The sequence below is a fragment of the Leptodactylus fuscus genome, unplaced genomic scaffold (genome assembly GCF_031893055.1).
Source record: "Leptodactylus fuscus isolate aLepFus1 unplaced genomic scaffold, aLepFus1.hap2 HAP2_SCAFFOLD_84, whole genome shotgun sequence".
Classification (NCBI taxonomy): Eukaryota; Metazoa; Chordata; class Amphibia; order Anura; family Leptodactylidae; genus Leptodactylus; species Leptodactylus fuscus.
Window position 1 is genome coordinate 266336 of NW_027440882.1, and position 20383 is coordinate 286718.

Genomic DNA, 20383 nt, shown 5'->3' on the forward strand with positions numbered 1-20383 from the left:
GTGAGGACATGATAGACTGAAAGTGCGGTCTATCTGACACTAAATCTCTCTAAGACTGAACTACTGCTGTTTCCACCATCTAATAGATCTGTCCCTGATATATCCATTGCAGTCTCAGGCCTTACTATAACTCCTAGGCAGCAGGCCCGCTGCCTCGGGCTCATGTGTGACGCAGACCTTTCCTTCACCCCTCATATTGAATCACTCGCACGTTCATGTCACCTCCACCTCAAAAACATCTCCAGAATACACCCTTTCCTTACCAGAGATACACTAAAGACACTTATTGTCTCTCTGATTCATTCTCGCCTTGACTACTGTAACTCCTTACTAATCCGTCTTCCCCTCACTAAACTCTCCCCTCTACAATCTATTCTGAATGCAGCGGCCTCTGGTCTGTGCTGTCACATGCTTCATTGGCTGCCTATTCATTACAGAATACAATATAACCTTCTCTCCCCATAATGCCGCAACTCCTACATGTCCTTCCTCATCGCTATCACACATCCCCGTGCTCTCCGCTCACTCAATGACCTAACACTTCCATCCTCTATTATCAGAACCTCCCCCGCTCATATACAAGACTTCTCCCGAGCTGCACCACTTCTCTGGAATGTTCTATACCTCGGCAGCACGGTGGCTCAGTGGTTAGCACTGTAGACTTGCAGCGCTGGGGTCCAAGGGTTCCAATCCTGCCAAGGGCAATATCTGCAAGGAGTTTGTATGTTCTCTCCATGTTTGCGTGGGTTTCCTCCCACACACCAAAGACATACTGATGGGGAATGTAGACTGTGAGCCCTATATGGGACAGTGACTGACAATATGTGTACAGCGCTGTGGAATATGATGGCGCTATAGAAGTAAGCAGAATAAATATCCCTGGAAAATCAGATTAACTCCCAATTGCTACAGCTTCAAGTGCATAACTAAAGAAACACCAGACCGGCCAATCACATGTCCTAATGTAAACTGTCCCCGCTCCCATATTATCCCACGCGATATGAGGCAGTTTCAGACTAACTTTATACGTCCAGGTCCCATCTGCATGTTACAAGACACGACTGGTGACGGCTGCTACAGCTTTATATATGTGTAATGACAGTCACCTCTATTATAGAATTATCTGACCCCTGTATAAGGAATGCCGCCCCTGCTACCTCCTGTGTCACCAACCCCCCTCCCGCTACCTCCTGTGTCAGTGTCACCCCCTCTACCTACCCCATAGATTGTAAGCTCTTGTGAGCAGGGCCCTCAGTCCCATTGTGTGTGAAATGACTTTCTTAGTAATGTCTTTCTGTCTGTATTTGAACCCTACAAGTTGTACAGCGCTTTGGAATATGTTGGCGCTATAGAAATAAAATGTATTGTTACTTCACTATATCATCGCTATAGCTCGCAGGTATATTATATAGGGATATTATGCAATTATCTTTTTACCCATTGCAAACAGAAGTGGGTCAGACGGAGGACCAATTAATGGAGCTTTCTGCAGGTAGACGAGCACCCTGTACTGTGCACCGGGGACCAGGTCCGCTATGACCCTACTGGTGAGATTTACCTGAAACATAAGACAAGAGTCATCAATAATAGGGCAAATGTATCTAATCCTATCACCTGTGATCCGATCTGCTGACCTACAGTATCTCATCCTATCACCTGTGATCTGATCTGATCTGCTGACCTACAGTATCTCATCCTATCACCTGTGATCCGATCTGCTGACCTACAGTATCTCATCCTATCACCTGTGATCCGATCTGCTGACCTACAGTATCTCATCCTATCACCTGTGATCCGATCTGCTGACCTACGGTATCTACTCCTATCACCTGTGATCCGATCTGCTGACCTACGGTATCTCCTCCTATCATCTGTGATCCGATCTGCTGACCTACGGTATCTCCTCCTATCACCTGTGATCTGATCTGCTGACCTACGGTATCTCATCCTATCACCTGTGATCCGATCTGCCGACCTACGGTATCTCCTCCTATCACCTGTGATCCGATCTGCCGACCTACAGTATCTCCTCCTATCACCTGTGATCCGATCTGCCGACCTACGGTATCTCCTCCTATCACCTGTGATCCGATCTGCTGACCTACGGTATCTCCTCCTATCACCTGTGATCCGATCTGCCGACCTACGGTATCTCCTCCTATCACCTGTGATCCGATCTGCCGACCTACGGTATCTCCTCCTATCACCTGTGATCCGATCTGCCGACCTACGGTATCTCCTCCTATCACCTGTGATCCGATCTGCCGACCTACGGTATCTCCTCCTATCACCTGTGATCCGATCTGCCGACCTACGGTATCTCCTCCTATCACCTGTGATCCGATCTGCCGACCTACGGTATCTCCTCCTATCACCTGTGATCCGATCTGCCGACCTACGGTATCTCCTCCTATCACCTGTGATCCGATCTGCCGACCTACGGTATCTCCTCCTATCACCTGTGATCCGATCTGCCGACCTACGGTATCTCCTCCTATCACCTGTGATCCGATCTGCCGACCTACGGTATCTCCTCCTATCACCTGTGATCCGATCTGCTGACCTACGGTATCTCCTCCTATCACCTGTGATCCGATCTGCTGACCTACGGTATCTCCTCCTATCACCTGTGATCCGATCTGCTGACCTACGGTATCTCCTCCTATCACCTGTGATCCGATCTGCTGACCTACGGTATCTCCTCCTATCACCTGTGATCCGATCTGCCGACCTACGGTATCTCCTCCTATCACCTGTGATCCGATCTGCCGACCTACGGTATCTCATCCTATCACCTGTGATCCGATCTGCCGACCTACGGTATCTCATCCTATCACCTGTGATCCGATCTGCCGACCTACGGTATCTCATCCTATCACCTGTGATCCGATCTGCCGACCTACGGTATCTCATCCTATCACCTGTGATCCGATCTGCCGACCTACGGTATCTCATCCTATCACCTGTGATCCGATCTGCCGACCTGCAGTATCTAATCCTATCACCTGTGATCCGATCTGCTGACCTACAGTATCTAATCCTATCACCTGTGATCCGATCTGCCGACCTACAGTATCTAGTACAGAGTCTATACTGTATACCTCTTGGCAGTAGTGCTTCTCCAGACGCTGACTCTCCTTCTGTTTCTGACACGTTTGGGATTGCACAGACACTACAAACTCATTGCTGCTGGTTGTCAGGGATGATGTCCACGATACCAGCGCGGCCGTGGCGTTTAGGGCATTCACGGTCACGTTCAGTGGTCGCTCGGTCAGCTCCTCAAACCACTTTCCTTCAGGACCTATGTGAGGAATATCCAAAAACTAGAAAATGCCACCAAAAAAATTAACCCTTTATATGTCTCATCATGATCAGCACCTTAACCCTCCTCACACAAAGTAGCCCGATGTAGAAGTGTAATCGTAGCCATATAGAGGGGGCTCCTTATAGTGGGGGGGTCTTCCCTGTTACATTGGGGGAGCTTCCGCATGTAACCCTATACTTAGGGGCTCCCTCTAATAACCATATACTGGGGGATCTCTTATAGATTGGGGGGGGGGTGTCCCTGTTATAACCGTATACTAGGGTGAGTACTTCCTCTTATAACAATATACTGGGGGGGGGATTCCTGTTGTACAGTTACTGTCCCGTCCCGGGGCGGCTGCCCTGTTGTAATGATGTAGAGCAGCCATCCTATCCTGTTGTAAATCAGCTGTCCTGTACATTTCCTCCAGGGTCCGTCCTACTGAGACAGAAGCCTTAAAGGGGCTCTATCAGCAAAATCATGCAGATGAGCCCCACATATACGTGAATAGCCTTTAAAACGGCTAGGGCTCGTTCACATCTGCGTCGCCCTCTCCGTTGTGCAGGTTTCCGTTTCCTGCATAAAACAGAGCAGGAGACGGAAACCTGCCGGAGTCTTTCATTTGAATGGGTGAGAGAGATGTCCGGCCGTGAGCTGCTGTGAGCGTTTTGTGCTCTCCGCCGCGAAACCGGGTTTTTTAATCCGGACACCGAGTTGGACATGCAGTACTCTGTGTCCGGATTAAAAAATCTGGTTTCGCGGCGGAGAGCATAAAACGCTCACGGCCGGACCCGGTCTGTGCTTTGCGTCTTCTGGCATGCAGAAGATGGAAAGAAGAACGCAGGCGTGAACCTACACCCCCCCCCCCCCCCAGTTTTAAAATAAAACCCTAAAAAAGAATGTGCTCTACTTGCGCATTGTGCACGCTGGGCGGGCATTCAGGGTGTGTCTTCTTCTTCCTCCACGCCTCTTCTTCCTCTGATGTCCTCAGGTCCCGTCCTCCTCCGACGCTCGTGAACCGACATTGATTTAAAAAAAAAATGGCCTGGGCGCATGCGCAGTAGCCGTAGTAGAAGCCGCATGCTACTGCGCATGCGCCCAGGCCATTTTTTTCTATCAATGTCAGTTCGCAAGCGCCGGAGGAAGACTGGACCCGAGGGCATCGGAGGAAGAGGAGGCGTGGATGAAGACACACCCTGAATGCCCGCCCAGCGTGCACGATACGTAAGTAGATCATATTCTGTTTTAGGGTTTTATTTTAAAACGGGGGGGGGTAGTTTAATATAACATTTACGGTGCCTGAATAGCCTATTTAAAGTCTATTCAGGCATATGTGGGGCTCTAGCAGCAGGATTTTGCTGATAGAGCTCCTTTAATCTTTAATTGTATTCAACGTCATGTCACCTCCAAAGTCCACGTGGTCACTCATTGCAATGTTCACAGCAGGAGACGCAGAATGAAGAAACACCAATGACTTTCCAGTGGATATTCCTATTCCCTGCCCACCATGTGCAACATCATCATTTCATTCCAAGTATTCTTAGGTTTGGTGGGATCTGCAAAGAAGGAAGAGCAGGTCACTTACTGATGTAGAAGCTCATGGCTTTGGAAACATCACTTTCTCGTGCCGGACAGGACCCGGAGGAGCTGAAGGTTCTGATTGTCAGCTTGTATTTCCCTGATTCCTTCAGTTCTGTGACATATTCGTGTGTGTTTTCATCCACCGTAGAGACTTCTGTTGTGTTTTCTGTATTAAGGGAGATAGAAAAGATGCATCAGATGGGGAAGGTGACGGCACTTCATGAGAGCGGGTCCTGGAGACCCCCAGCATGGCCGTCACTCTGGAGATTCTATAAACCACATAGAATACTAGGTGATACGCTATATAGAATACTCAGTAATAACCCATATACCATACTAGGTTATACACCTCATCCAATAATCAGTAATACACCATCTAGAATGCTAGGTAATAAGCCTTATACAATACTAGCAGCAGGACTCCGATTTGCACAGGTATATTGCATTTTTGTTTGTATACCGGAGTATTTTGTATGTCATTTGTGTATGTCCATAAGCATCACGTATTTCTCATTTTGGATATCAGTGAAAAACCTGTGATCAGTTGTTATGGAGACCTAGAGTAAAGCTGTGTGAATGTGACCTTGTGTAACCGTATCATCCACAGCGCCCTGGGCCAGGGTGTTGGGAAAGCTGTATCTCAGCAACAGTACGTCCAAGCGAGTTGGAGTCTTGTCTTAAACCTTCCCGGATACCTGAAGTATCTCTGTACCAAATTTGGTAAAGATCGGTCCAGTCGTTTGGTCGCGCATAGAGAACAAACAGATAGACAGAATATATATACGCTCTCACTATATATCTGGACACTATGATGTTTTATATGGATTAGATCACCTTTTATACTTGATTGAATGTAAATTGCAATTGTATACGCACTGTATATATATATACTGTACTAGTCTATGTAATTGTATACTCACTGAGATATATATATATACACATACATATACATACACTACCCTATGTGCACGTGCTCTTTGCTAGCCATAGGCTCACCAGAGCTGAAACTTTGTCTACACACATGGAATAAATTTCACCATTATTTTCTTGATGTCATTTTCCTTGGGTACTCCTGCGGATCTGTCACCATTGGCTCTAAGCACAGCACCCGCCATTACCCTGGTGCCGCCTTCACCCTTGGATACTTACATGGGGCTGTCACCATTGGCTCTGGGCTCAGTGCCCGCCATTACCCTGGTACTGCCTTCTCCCTTGGATACTTACATGGGGCTGTCACCATTGGCTCTGGGCTCAGTGCCCGCCATTACCCTGGTACTGCCTTCTCCCTTGGATGCTTACATGGGGCTGTCACCATTGGCTCTGGGCTCGGCGCCCGCCATTACCCTGGTACTGCCTTCTCCCTTGGATGCTTACATGGGGCTGTCACCATTGGCTCTGGGCTCAGTGCCCGCCATTACCCTGGTACTGCCTTCTCCCTTGGATACTTACATGGGGCTGTCACCATTGGCTCTGGGCTCAGTGCCCGCCATTACCCTGGTACTGCCTTCTCCCTTGAATACTTACATGGGGCTGTCACCATTGGCTCTGGGCTTGGCGCCCACCATTACCCTGGTACTGCCTTCTCCCTTGGATGCTTACATGGGGCTGTCACCATTGGCTCTGGGCTCGGCGGCCGCCATTACCCTGGTGCCGCCTTCTCCCTTGGATACTTACATGGGGCTATCGCCATTGGCTCTGGGCTCGGCGCCCGCCATTACCCTGGTACTGCCTTCTCCCTTGGATTCTTACATGGGGCTGTCACCATTGGCTTCTGGTCTCAGTGCCCGCCATTACCCTGGTACTGCCTTCTCCCTTGAATGCTTACATGAGGCTGTCACCATTGGCTCTGGGCTCGGCGCCCGCCATTACCCTGGTGCCGCCTTCTCCCTTGGATACTTACATGGGGCTGTCACCATTGGCTCTGGGCTTGGCGCCCGCCATTACCCTGGTACTGCCTTCTCCCTTGGATTCTTACATGGGGCTGTCACCATTGGCTTCTGGTCTCAGTGCCCGCCATTACCCTGGTACTGCCTTCTCCCTTGAATGCTTACATGAGGCTGTCACCATTGGCTCTGGGCTCGGCGCCCGCCATTACCCTGGTGCCACCTTCTCCCTTGGATACTTACATGGGGCTGTCACCATTGGCTCTGGGCTTGGCGCCCGCCATTACCCTGGTACTGCCTTCTCCCTTGGATTCTTACATGGGGCTGTCACCATTGGCTCTGGGCTCAGTGCCCGCCATTACCCTGGTACTGCCTTCTCCCTTGAATGCTTACATGAGGCTGTCACCATTGGCTCTGGGCTCGGCGCCCGCCATTACCCTGGTGCCGCCTTCACCCTTGGATATTTACATGGGGCTGTCACCATTGGCTCTGGGCTCAGCGCCCGCCATTACCCTGGTACTGCCTTCTCCCTTGGATACTTACATGGGGCTGTCACCATTGGCTCTGGGCTCAGCGCCCGCCATTACCCTGGTACTGCCTTCTCCCTTGGATACTTACATGGGGCTGTCACCATTGGCTCTGGGCTTGGCGCCCGCCATTACCCTGGTACTGCCTTCTCCCTTGGATGCTTACATGGGGCTGTCACCATTGGCTCTGGGCTTGGCGCCCGCCATTACCCTGGTACTGCCTTCTCCCTTGGATGCTTACATGGGGCTGTCACCATTGGCTCTGGGCTCAGTGCCCGCCATTACCCTGGTACTGCCTTCTCCCTTGGATACTTACATGGGGCTGTCACCATTGGCTCTGGGCTCGGCGCCCGCCATTACCCTGGTGCCGCCTTCTCCCTTGGATACTTACATGGGGCTATCGCCATTGGCTCTGGGCTCAGTGCCCGCCATTACCCTGGTACTGCTTTCTCCCTTGAATGCTTACATGGGGCTATCGCCATTGGCTCTGGGCTCAGTGCCCGCCATTACCCTGGTACTGCCTTCTCCCTTGGATACTTACATGGGGCTGTCACCATTGGCTCTGGGCTCGGCGCCCGCCATTACCCTGGTGCCGCCTTCTCCCTTGGATACTTACATGGGGCTATCGCCATTGGCTCTGGGCTCAGTGCCCGCCATTACCCTGGTACTGCTTTCTCCCTTGAATGCTTACATGAGGCTGTCACCATTGGCTCTGGGCTCGGAGCCCGCCATTACCCTGGTGCTGCCTTCTCCCTTGGATACTTACATGGGGCTGTCACCATTGACTCTGGGCTCGGCGCCCGCCATTACCCTGGTGCTACTGTGGACCTTCTTCTATTATACGTTGTAGTGACCACTTATACGCACCATCTTTCTGGATGTAGATATTGAAGCCATCGAAGGCGGTGGGTGGTGTTGGCGGCAGCCAGCTGACTAGGAGCCTGAATCTGGGTGGAGCAGGATGATCTGGGCCGACTTCAGATGAGGAGATCAGTAGTGTTTGGTTGTCGTAGTCGGGTGGAATCTCGTTCACGAAGCCCTCACTGTCTGTGGTCATGCTATCGTTCACCCACCAGTATGGCCGTGATGAAGCCACAAGGTCCAAGGCCTTATAGTCGCTCCAGTTATGGGATGAAACACCTGCTGAGCTCTCAAACTGATCCTCCAACATCTCAGCTTTCTCTGTCACTGGATCAGAATGGGCAATTCCAGAAGAAGGAACACCCTGAGGTAACTGCTCCAAGCGGCTATCATTTAGCACCAAAACTTGTATGGAGATGTTTCTTGGTGGGTATGGAGCTAAAGAGAAGGAAAGGAAAATGACACGACTGGTGACGGCTCAAAGTCTTATGTTTGTGTAATGACAGTCACCTCTATTACAGAAGTGTCTGACCTGTGTATAAGCAATGCCGCCCCTGCTACCTCTTGTGTCACCCCCTCTACCTCATAGATTGTAAGCTCTTGTGTCCCCCCCTCTACCTCATAGATTGTAAGCTCTTGTGTCACCCCCTCTACCTCATAGATTGTAAGCTCTTGTGTCACCCCCTCTACCTCATAGATTGTAAGCTCTTGTGTCCCCCCCTCTACCTCATAGATTGTAAGCTCTTGTGTCACCCCCTCTACCTCATAGATTGTAAGCTCTTGTGTCCCCCCCTCTACCTCATAGATTGTAAGCTCTTGTGAGCAGGGCCCTCAGTCCCATTGTGTGAAATGACTTCCTTTGTAATGTATCTTTGTCTGTATTTGAACCCTACAACTTGTACAGCGCTGCGGAATACGTTGGCGCTATAGAAATAACATTTATTATTAAAGGAAATAAAAGATATTCTGCTGGATAAAAAGTATAGCGCTACATGTGAGCTACTCACCGGTCCTGTGTTGCTGGGGCGTGTGCCCAATCCCACTGCTTTCTACCAGGGTGCTTTTATTAAAGGAGGCTTCCGACACCAGCTGGAAGGTGACATTCTTGTAGCAGGTCCCCGGGAGCCAATGATTAAACACCGTTTTGCCCTTGAAGAAATCTGTAAATTGTATTGTATAAGACTTGTTAACACAAAACTACCAGTACCATCACTAGTACTACTATATATACCATCACTAGTACTACTATATATACCATCACTAGTACCACTACTATATATACTGTAACGTCTTCCTCCGGATGGTCTTTTGAATCAACACGGACGCAAGAGGTCGGGAGACAACAGCAATTTATTGTAATCCACAAAGTTAGTAGCCGGCGGCGGTCACATCAACCGTAATAACAATAAGTCCACAGAAGTCACAATCCAATGATAACTTTGGGTTCTTGGTCCTGTAACTAAGTCCTGGCTCTCTGCAGAGCTGTGCACAGGCCGGCTAACACATACTAACTGCTAGCTATATCTATATACTAAACTGTTACTTCCTCTATCTGTGGGTGGGAAGGGCTGAGTCACAGATCCTTCCCCCCTCACCTATACCAAGGAGAGCAGACTCCCTGTCTCTTTTGAACAATGCACAGTCCAACATCTTCTTGGAGACACTGATCAGATTATCTCCACCCATTGTCCTCACTGGTCCTCACTAGTTAGAGGGATTTGCATACAATGTGCTAACACACTAGACCCGAATCAGCCAACTACACACTGATGTTTACAACAGGTTAGAGAATACATTCCACATGAAATATATATTACACATTGCCTATAGTATAGACTCTAACCATCCCGTGACAACCCCTCCCCCTCTCAAAACATGTGCATGACACAATTGGCCTACACAGGTAAATTGGGGAATGCACATCAGTCTCTATAGCTCATATGTCCTCCTGCCGGGATAACCCATCTGCGTTCTGGTGTTGGTTCCCTCGGCGGTGCTGAATGGTAAAGTTGTAGGGTTGAAGGGCTGGCATCTGTCAGAAAATCCGGTGGATCCATGTTGGCTTCTCCCTGAGCTTGGCTTCGGGTCACTGCTCCCACAAAGTGGCACTGTAGATTTCCAACATCGTTGCCTAACAGAACATCGGCCGGCAGCCCGCTCATCACACCAATTGTGCATCGTTTTGGTCCATAACCATAGTCGAGTTCCACGGTAGCTTTAGGAATACGTCTCCGAGTACCTCCTGCCAACTCGATAGAAATGCCAGGGCCCTCCTCTAGGGCCTCGGGTCGAACCACTCGGGGGTCCGCTACCGTTAGGAAAGCTCCCGAGTCCCGGAATCCAACAACTGTTCGGCCATCCAGTAGGACCTCCTGCAAGTGCTTCCGCTGAGGGTTTGCGGGATGTGTGGCAGAAGGCTGAATCCCATAGACCCCTGGAGGTGGAACAGATGGGTCATTCATGGAGTCATCTGGAAATGGGGCCAAACTTTCTGTCCTAGGGGTGGTTCCCAGGTAGTGAATAGGCCGGGATGCCACGGTGGCCCGTGCCCCCATGTTAACAGGGCAACTAGCTTGCAAATGTCCAGGCCGCCCGCACCCAAAACATCTGCGCTCTAGCATTCTTCCAGTAGGTCGTTGTCTAGGGACAGGGTTGTTCATAGCTGGAGGCCGATGGGCTGGGGCAGGGGTAGAGGGGGAATTGTAATTCTGAGGCCGGGCACGAAAGGTGGGTGGCTGGCTGAAGGGTGTCTGGCAGACTGTGGTAGTTTTCCGCTCCTCTGCAAACAACCTCTTCCACTGCGGCTTGATGGTCAGGCCCTCATCTGCAAGGGAAGCAGCTTGCTCCACTGTGGCTGGGTTCCGTTCCAGCACCCACTCACGGATCTCAGCGGGGCACTGGGAAAAGAACTGTTCCTTAAGTATGACTTGGAGGATCTTATCGACTGTGACAGCCTCCTCTCCTTCTAGCCAGCGCTTGCATGCTTGCTTCAACTTGTGGGCGAACATGTGGAAGGAGCTTCCCCCATTGTAAGACAAAGAGCGGAATTGAACTCGGTAGGTCTCTGGAGTGACTGCATAATACTTCTGCACCGCTCTTTTAATGGCCTCATAGTCCCGCTGATCACTAGGGTCCATGGCTCTGAGAGCTTCCGCAGCCCCATCTCGTAGGTGCCCCACCAGATACCGGACCCAATCCTTCTCTGGGACTTCCATCAGGTGGCACTGGTGTTCGAAGTCCTGAAAATATCCATCAACATCCCCAGCCGCTTCATCAAAGGTCTTGAAGTGTTTATGGGAGACATATGGTGGTTCTCTCACTGTTGGGCTGGGGGTCGGCGTTTGATTATAATTCCGCGTAGTTATCTCAGCCATTCGCATTTCATGCGCCATTCTTTCCTTTTCATGCGCCATTCTCTGTTCCTCCTTCTCCGTTTCCTGAGCCCTCTGTAATGCTCTACTCCTTTGCTCCGCAGTTGCTCCTAGCCCCAGCACTGCCAATTCCTCCTCATACAAAACAACCCATCTGCTCTTTTGGGTCTGTACCTGCCACTCCCGTATCTCTCCACTCTCCTGGGGGCAGCCCTCCTCATGGTCGCTTTGCAGGGTCATCTCCTCCAGTGCCTCGATCAGTTGATCTTTCGTTCTTCCCTGGTAACTCAGGTTTAGTTCCCGGGCCCTTACTTGTAGACTTGCCATAGTCCAGTTCCTGTATTCTGAGGTTGTGGCTCCATTAATCGCTGGGCTGCTGTAGTCCATCTCGCTGTCCGCTGTTGATCCCACCGCTGCCAACCAGTTGTAACGGAGCAAAAGTATACGTCTTCCTCCGGATGGTCTTTTGAATCAACACGGACGCAAGAGGTCGGGAGACAACAGCAATTTATTGTAATCCACAAAGTTAGTAGCCGGCGGCGGTCACATCAACCGTAATAACAATAAGTCCACAGAAGTCACAATCCAATGATAACTTTGGGTTCTTGGTCCTGTAACTAAGTCCTGGCTCTCTGCAGAGCTGTGCACAGGCCGGCTAACACATACTAACTGCTAGCTATATCTATATACTAAACTGTTACTTCCTCTATCTGTGGGTGGGAAGGGCTGAGTCACAGATCCTTCCCCCCTCACCTATACCAAGGAGAGCAGACTCCCTGTCTACTATGGACAATGCACCATCCAACATCTTCTTGGAGACACTGATCAGATTATCTCCACCCATTGTCCTCACTGGTCCTCACTAGTTAGAGGGATTTGCATACAATGTGCTAACACACTAGACCCGAATCAGCCAACTACACACTGATGTTTACAACAGGTTAGAGAATACATTCCACATGAAATATATATTACACATTGCCTATAGTATAGACTCTAACCATCCCGTGACATATACCATCACTAGTACCACTACTATATATACCATCACTAGTACTACTATATATACCATCACTAGTACTACTACTATATATACCATCACTAGTACTACTACTATATATACCATCACTAGTACCACTACTATATATACCATCACTAGTACCACTACTATATATACCATCACTAGTACTACTATATATACCATCACTAGTACTACTATATACCATCACTAGTACCACTACTATATATACCATCACTAGTACTACTATATATACCATCACTAGTACCACTACTATATATACCATCACTAGTACTACTATATATACCATCACTAGTACTACTATATATACCATCACTAGTAGTACTACTATATATACCATCACTAGTACTACTACTACTACATATACCATCACTAGTACTACTACTACATATACCATCACTAGTACTACTACTATATATACCATCACTAGTACTACTATATATACCATCACTAGTACTACTACTATATATACCATCAATAGTACTACTACTATATATACCATCACTAGTACTACTATATATACCATCACTAGTACCACTACTATATATACCATCACTAGTACTACTATATATACCATCACTAGTACTACTATATATACCATCACTAGTACTACTACTACATATACCATCACTAGTACTACTACTACATATACCATCACTAGTACTACTACTATATATACCATCACTAGTACTACTATGTATACCATCACTAGTACTACTACTATATATACCATCACTAGTACTACTACTATATATACCATCACTAGTACTACTATATATACCATCACTAGTACTACTACTATATATACCATCACTATAGTACTACTACTATATATACCATCACTAGTACTACTACTATATATACCATCACTAGTACTACTACTATATATACCATCACTAGTACTACTACTACATATACCATCACTAGTACTACTACTACATATACCATCACTAGTACTACTACTATATATACCATCACTAGTACTACTACTATATATACCATCACTAGTACTACTACTATATATACCATCACTAGTACTACTATATCAAATCAAATCAAAAAAGCTTTATTGGCACGTCCGAATAGATATTTGGCATTGCCAAAGCTAGTAAAGTGTGTGTGGGGGGGGAGTTAGACTCGAGTGGGTGAGTGGTGGGGGTGGGGTGGGTGGTTTGGGGTTTAACAGTCCATGGAGTCTCATCTTCCTCTTCGTTGGTGACCGTTATATGGGGAGGTGAGGTGAGGTGGGGTGGGGTGGGGCGGTTGGTTTGGGGTATAACAGTCCGTGGAGTCTCATCTTCCTCTTCGTTGGTGACTGCTATATGGGGAGGTGGGGTGGGGCGGGTGTTTTGGGATAAATATAACAGTCCGTGGAGTCTCATCTTCCTCTTCGTTGGTGACTGCTATATGGGGAGGTGGGGGTGGGGCGGGTGTATTGGGATAAATATAACAGTCCATGGAGTCTCATCTTCCTCTGGTTTGGTGACAGCTGGACACGTATTGGGCAGCGATCTCCACAGTGGCCTCTTCTTCTCCCAGTAGGATGTAGAGTTTCCTCTTCTCCCAGTCTGGGATGTGGGCAGAGAGTCTTTGGTAGTAGACGGCCCTCACAGCTGAGTATTTGGTGCAGTGTAGCAGGAAGTGGGTCTGGTCTTCTAGGGCCCCCTGGTTCCAGTGCTGGCACAGTCTCTTCTCCCGTGGCTTGTACGTCTGCCTGTATCGCCCCGTCTCTATCTCTAGGTTGTGGGCGCTCAGTCTGTACCGGCTCAGGGTCTGTCTGTGCTTGGGGTGGCGTATTCTCTCCAGGTAGGTGGCCATGGTGTAGTCCCTTTGTAGGGATTGGTACACGGTGAGTTTCTTGGAGTTATTTATTTCGTTTCTCCATTCTTCAATGTACCGCTCTCTGTTTGCCTCTATGGTCGCCTTTATTTCGGCCTTGGTTATCATCTGTTGGTGTTTTTGGTTTGGTGGTTGGCTGCTGTTTGGTTGGTGAGTGTCTGGTTTGCTCAGGTGGCTTAGCCATGCTTGGTGGTGGTAGGAGTCGCTCCCCTGGATGTGTGCCTGGAAAGCTAGCGCCCTCTTCTGTATGGTGAGCCATAGGGGGAGTCTGCCTAGCTCTGCCCTGCAGGCCATGTTGGTGGTGTTGCGATGGACATGGAGCAGGTATTTGCAGAACTCCAGGTGGAAGTTCTCTGTTGGGCTGGAATCCCACTTTGACTGGTCTGGGTAGGTGGCTGGGCCCCAAACCTCGCTGCCATAGAGAAGGATCGGGGAGATGACAGCGTCAAATATCTTCAGCCAGACCCTCACCGGTGGTTTGAGGTGGTACAGTTGTCTTCTGATGGCGTAGAAGGTTCTGCAGGCTTTTGCTTTCAGGGTTTCTATTGCTGCTTTGAAGCTTCCTGATTGGCTGAGCTCCAGCCCCAGGTCGGTGTAGCTGTTGGTTTTCTCCAGTGTGGAGCCGTTCAGTGTGAATTGTGAGGTGGTGGAGGCTTTATTGTGGCCCTTCTTCTGAAATACCATGACTTTGGTCTTCTTCTGGTTGATGGGTAGGGCCCATGTGGTGCTGAATTTTTCCAGCACTGACAGGCTTTCTTGGAGGTCTTTCTCGGTGGGGGCCAGGAGTAGGAGGTCGTCGGCGTATAGCAGGAACTTCACCTCTCGATTGTTCAGGGTGAGGCCTGGGGTTGGTGAGGCCTCCAGAGCTGTAGCCAGTTCATTGATATAGATGTTGAAGAGCGTTGGGCTCAGGCTACAGCCTTGTCTGACCCCTCGGGCCTGTTGGAAGTATGCGGTCCTTTTCCCATTCACCTTCACACTGCACTGGTTTCTGGTGTAGGAGCTCTTGATGACGTCGTACGTTCTTCCTCCTATTCCACTCTCTAGGAGTTTTAGGAGTAGGCCTGGGTGCCATACTGAATCAAACGCCTTCTTAAAGTCTACGAAGCAGGCGAATATCTTGCCTCTTCTGGTGTTGTGGACGTGCGTCTTGATGAGGCTGTGCAGGGTGTAGATATGGTCTGTGGTGCGGTGGTTTGGCATGAACCCTGCTTGGCTCTTGCTGAGGACCCCGTGTTGTGTGAGGAAGGTGAGGATTCTGTTATTGATGATGCTGTTGAACAGTTTCCCCAGCTATGTGCTGCTGACGCAGATCCCTCTGTAGTTGTTGGAGTCATATTGGTCCCCATTCTTGTAGATGGGGGTTATGAGGCCTTTGTTCCAGTCTTCGGGGAAGTGTCCAGCATTGAGCACGAGGGTGAATAGCTTTGCCAGTGCCGCGTGTATTGCTGGAGGGCTGTATTTGATCATCTCTGGTAGGATGCCGTCAGGGCCACTGGCCTTTTTGCCTTTCAGCAGGACAATTCTTTCCTGTATATCTTTTATGGTGATTGGCGAGTCCAGAGGGTTCTGGAAGTCTTTGATGACTTTTTCCATGTCCCTCAGTTTGGTGATTATCTGTTGCTGTTCTGGAGTTAGGTCTTCTTCTGGGATGTTTTTGTAGAGACCTCTGAAGTAGTTGAGCCAGATATTGCCATTTTGGATGTGGAGAGAGTTTTTCTTGGGCTTTGTGCCCATGTGGTGCCAGGTCTCCCAGAATGAGCTGTCCTGGAGGGAGTCCTCTAGTTGCTGTATTTTGTGGGAGAGGTATCTCTGTTTCTTCTCTCTGAGGGTGCCCTTGTATTGCTTGCATAGATTGTTGTAGGCTTCCCTCGTCTCTCTGTTGTTGGGGGTCTCTGTGTTTCTGGTTGGAGGCTGCCCTTAGAGAACGGCGTAGAGCCTTGCAGTCACTGTCAAACCATTTGTGAGACTGTTTGTTAGTCGGTCTCTTGGGCTTTGTCTGTTTCAGGCCTGCTAGTTCTGCCGTGGTGTACAGGATGTTACTGAAGTCCTTCACTGCTCGGGTGACCCCTTGTTGGTCTGGCTGGTAGGAACTCATATAGAAGTTTGTGAGCAGTTCCTTGATTTCGGGTCGGTTAGCCGCATTGGTGTATTCGGTGGCCCGGTGACTGGCCCATTTAAAGAATGGTGGCAGGTTGTAGAGACCAATCTGGTGGGGCTGCTGTGTGAGGGGCTTGTCAGTGGATCTCATGTACAGCAGGATCTGATTGTGGTCTGACAGGTGTGTCTCAGGGGTGACTATGAGAGCATCTATGTCTGCTGGGTCTGCGTCTGTGATGGCATAGTCCACCACGCTGTTGCCCACATGGGAGTTTAGTGTGAAGCGTCCCTGAGTGTCCCCTCTGGTACGCCCGTTTATTATGTACAGTCCCAGACTCCGGCACAGGTTCAGCAGCTGTCTCCCGCTCTTGTTGACGACTGTCATAGCTATTTCTTCTTCTCTGTGCAGACTCCAGGTGGTGGACCTCGCCTACCGGGATGTGCAGGTTTCCATCAGAGGACAGGTAGTCTATCTCTGTGCCAGTCCTGGCGTTTAGGTCGCCGCAGATCAGCACTCTGCCTATATATACCATCACTAGTACTACTATATATACCATCACTAGTACTACTACTATATATACCATCACAAGTACTACTACATATACCATCACTAGTACTACTACTACTATATATACCATCACTAGTACTACTACTACATATATACCATCACTAGTGCTACTATATATACCATCACTAGTACTACTATATATACCATCACTAGTACTAGTATATATACCATCACTAGTACTACTATATACCATCACTAGTACTACTACTACATATATACCATCACTAGTACTACTATATATACCATCACTAGTACTACTATATACCATCACTAGTACTACATATACCATATGCCATCAGAAGACAACTGCACCACCTCAAACCACCGGTGAGGGTCTGGCTGAAGATATTTGACGCAGTCATCTCCCCGATCCTTCTCTATGGCAGCGAGGTTTGGGGCCCAGCCACCTACCCAGACCAGTCAAAGTGGGATTCCAGCCCAACAGAGAACTTCCACCTGGAGTTCTGCAAATACCTGCTCCATGTCCATCGCAACACCACCAACATGGCCTGCAGGGCAGAGCTAGGCAGACTCCCCCTATGGCTCACCATACAGAAGAGGGCGCTAGCTTTCCAGGCACACATCCAGGGGAGCGACTCCTACCACCACCAAGCATGGCTAAGCCACCTGAGCAAACCAGACACTCCCCAACCAAACAGCAGCCAACCACCAAACCAAAAACACCAACAGATGATAACCAAGGCCGAAATAAAGGCGACCACAGAGGCAAACAGAGAGCGGTACATTGAAGAATGGAGAAATGAAATAAATAACTCCAAGAAACTCACCGTGTACCAATCCCTACAAAGGGACTACACCATGGCCACCTACCTGGAGAGAATACGCCACCCCAAGCACAGACAGACCCTGAGCCGGTACAGACTGAGCGCCCACAACCTAGAGATAGAGACGGGGCGATACAGGCAGACGTACAAGCCACGGGAGAAGAGACTGTGCCAGCACTGTGACCAGGGGGCCCTAGAAGACCAGACCCACTTCCTGCTACACTGCACCAAATACTCAGCTGTGAGGGCCGTCTACTACCAAAGACTCTCTGCCCACATCCCAGACTGGGAGAAGAAGAAACTCTACATCCTACTGGGAGAAGAAGAGGCCACTGTGGAGATCGCTGCCCAATACGTGTCCAGCTGTCACCAAACCAGAGGAAGATGAGACTCCACGGACTGTTATATTTATCCCAATACACCCGCCCCACCCCCACCCCCACCCCCCCATATAGCAGTCACCAAACAAGAGGAAGATGAGACTCCACGGACTGTTATATTTATCCCAATACACCCGCCCCACCCCCACCCCACCTCCCCATATAGCGGTCACCAACTAAGAGGAAGATGAGACTCCACGGACTGTTATTACTAGTACTACTATCACTACTACCACCACTACTAATATCATTATTACTAGTACTACTATCACTACTACCAACACTACTACTATCATTAGTATCACTACTACCCCCACTACTACTATCACCATTATCACTACTACCCCCACTACTACCATCATTATTACTAGTACTACTATCACTACTACTACTATCACCATTATCACTACTACCCCCACTACTACCATCATTATTACTAGTACTACTATCACTACTACTACTATCACCATTATCACTACTACCCCCACTACTACCATCATTATTACTAGTACTACTATCACTACTACCACCACTACTACAATTATTAGTATCACTACTACCACCACTACTACTATCACCATTATCACTACTACCATCATTATTACTAGTACTACTATCACTACCACCACCACTACTACTATCATTATTACTAGTACTACTATCACTACCACCACCACTACTACAATCATTAGTATCACTACTACCACCACTACTACTATCACCATTATCACTACTACCATCATTATTACTAGTACTACTATCACTACCACCACCACTACTACTATCATTAGTATCACTACTACCACCACTACTACTATCACCATTATCACTACTACCATCATTATTACTAGTACTACTATCACTACCACCACCACTACTACAATCATTAGTATCACTACTACCACCACTACTACTATCACCATTATCACTACTACCATCATTATTACTAGTACTACTACCACCACTACTACTATCATTAGTATCACTACTACCCCCACTACTACTACCACCACTACTACTATCACCATTATCACTACTACCATCATTATTACTAGTACTACTATCACTACCACCACCACTACTACTATCATTAGTATCACTACTACCACCACTACTACTATCACCATTATCACTACTACCATCATTATTACTAGTACTACTATCACTACCACCACCACTACTACTATCATTAGTATCACTACTACTGTTTGTTAGTATGACTCTATTTCCCTCCCACTATTTGGGTTCTTATATGATGCAGACCTTTGTATAGCATTGTACGGAAGTTGCTTCCTTCCCAATAACTGATGTTAACTCTTGTGAAAACGTTGAACTTTTCGGGGTAGTAAACCTCAAACACAACTCCTGTTTCTGGAGACGGTATGTAGTCATGGATCAATACCCTGGTAACCGGAAGCGGCTCTGCAAGAAAGACGTAAGTGTTATTGGGAGTCCTGGAAGGAAAGTCCCATGTCAGCAGCTCTGTGCTGGGAGGAGGCACTTGTGGGGGTTATCAGACCACTGTAGCCCCTGCCACGGGACGCTCATGGTAGACATACTTACTGGTCAGAACGGTCACTGATCTTGCCGGTCTTGAGGCCAGGTTGGCGTTTATCACCATTAAGGTGATTATGTAATAGAGTCCATGGTAAGTGGCATTGAAGAGCAGAGGACTCGGCAGAGAACTGTTAAACTCCTCAAACTGGAAGAAGTAGTTTTTGGATTCACCTGTGATCTTCACAACATACACGGAGGACAAAGATGTCACATCGGAATCCTCCAGGGAGATGAGGATGAGGTTGTCGTCTGTGACCGTCACTTGGAACATGGAAGATTCCTAAAAGGAAATGCCAGGATGAGAGATAGGCTAGAAATGGAAATAACGGGGGAGTTATCAACATCACTTTTCATATCTGCTGCGCCCCCAGATGTGTGAGGTGACTCCCGCTGCACCCCTGGGCGTAGACTTACATCACTTTGCATATCTCCTGCGCCCCCAGATGTGTGAGGTGACTCCCGCTGCACCCCTAGGCGTAGACTTACATCACTTTTCATATCTGCTGCGCCCCCAGATGTGTGAGGTGACTCCCGCTGCACCCCTGGGCGTAGACTTACATCACTTTTCATATCTGCTGCGCCCCCAGA

At 48.6% G+C, this 20383-nt stretch overlaps 1 protein-coding gene across 2 annotated transcripts in view; it reads right to left on the reverse strand.

Annotated features, from left to right (window-relative positions):
* PTPRO (protein tyrosine phosphatase receptor type O) overlaps window positions 1–20383 on the reverse strand; it is a 121805-nt gene that overhangs the window by 87998 nt on the left and 13424 nt on the right. For both annotated transcript variants that reach the window (XM_075262056.1, XM_075262055.1), the window contains exons 2-8: window positions 19802–20075; window positions 19502–19660; window positions 9164–9316; window positions 8163–8594; window positions 4890–5051; window positions 3102–3301; window positions 1438–1558 (exon numbers count right to left, since the gene is read on the reverse strand). In XM_075262056.1, the coding sequence (XP_075118157.1) occupies window positions 1438–1558; window positions 3102–3301; window positions 4890–5051; window positions 8163–8594; window positions 9164–9316; window positions 19502–19660; window positions 19802–20075 (1501 nt within the window). The remainder of the gene's footprint in view (window positions 1–1437; window positions 1559–3101; window positions 3302–4889; window positions 5052–8162; window positions 8595–9163; window positions 9317–19501; window positions 19661–19801; window positions 20076–20383) is intronic.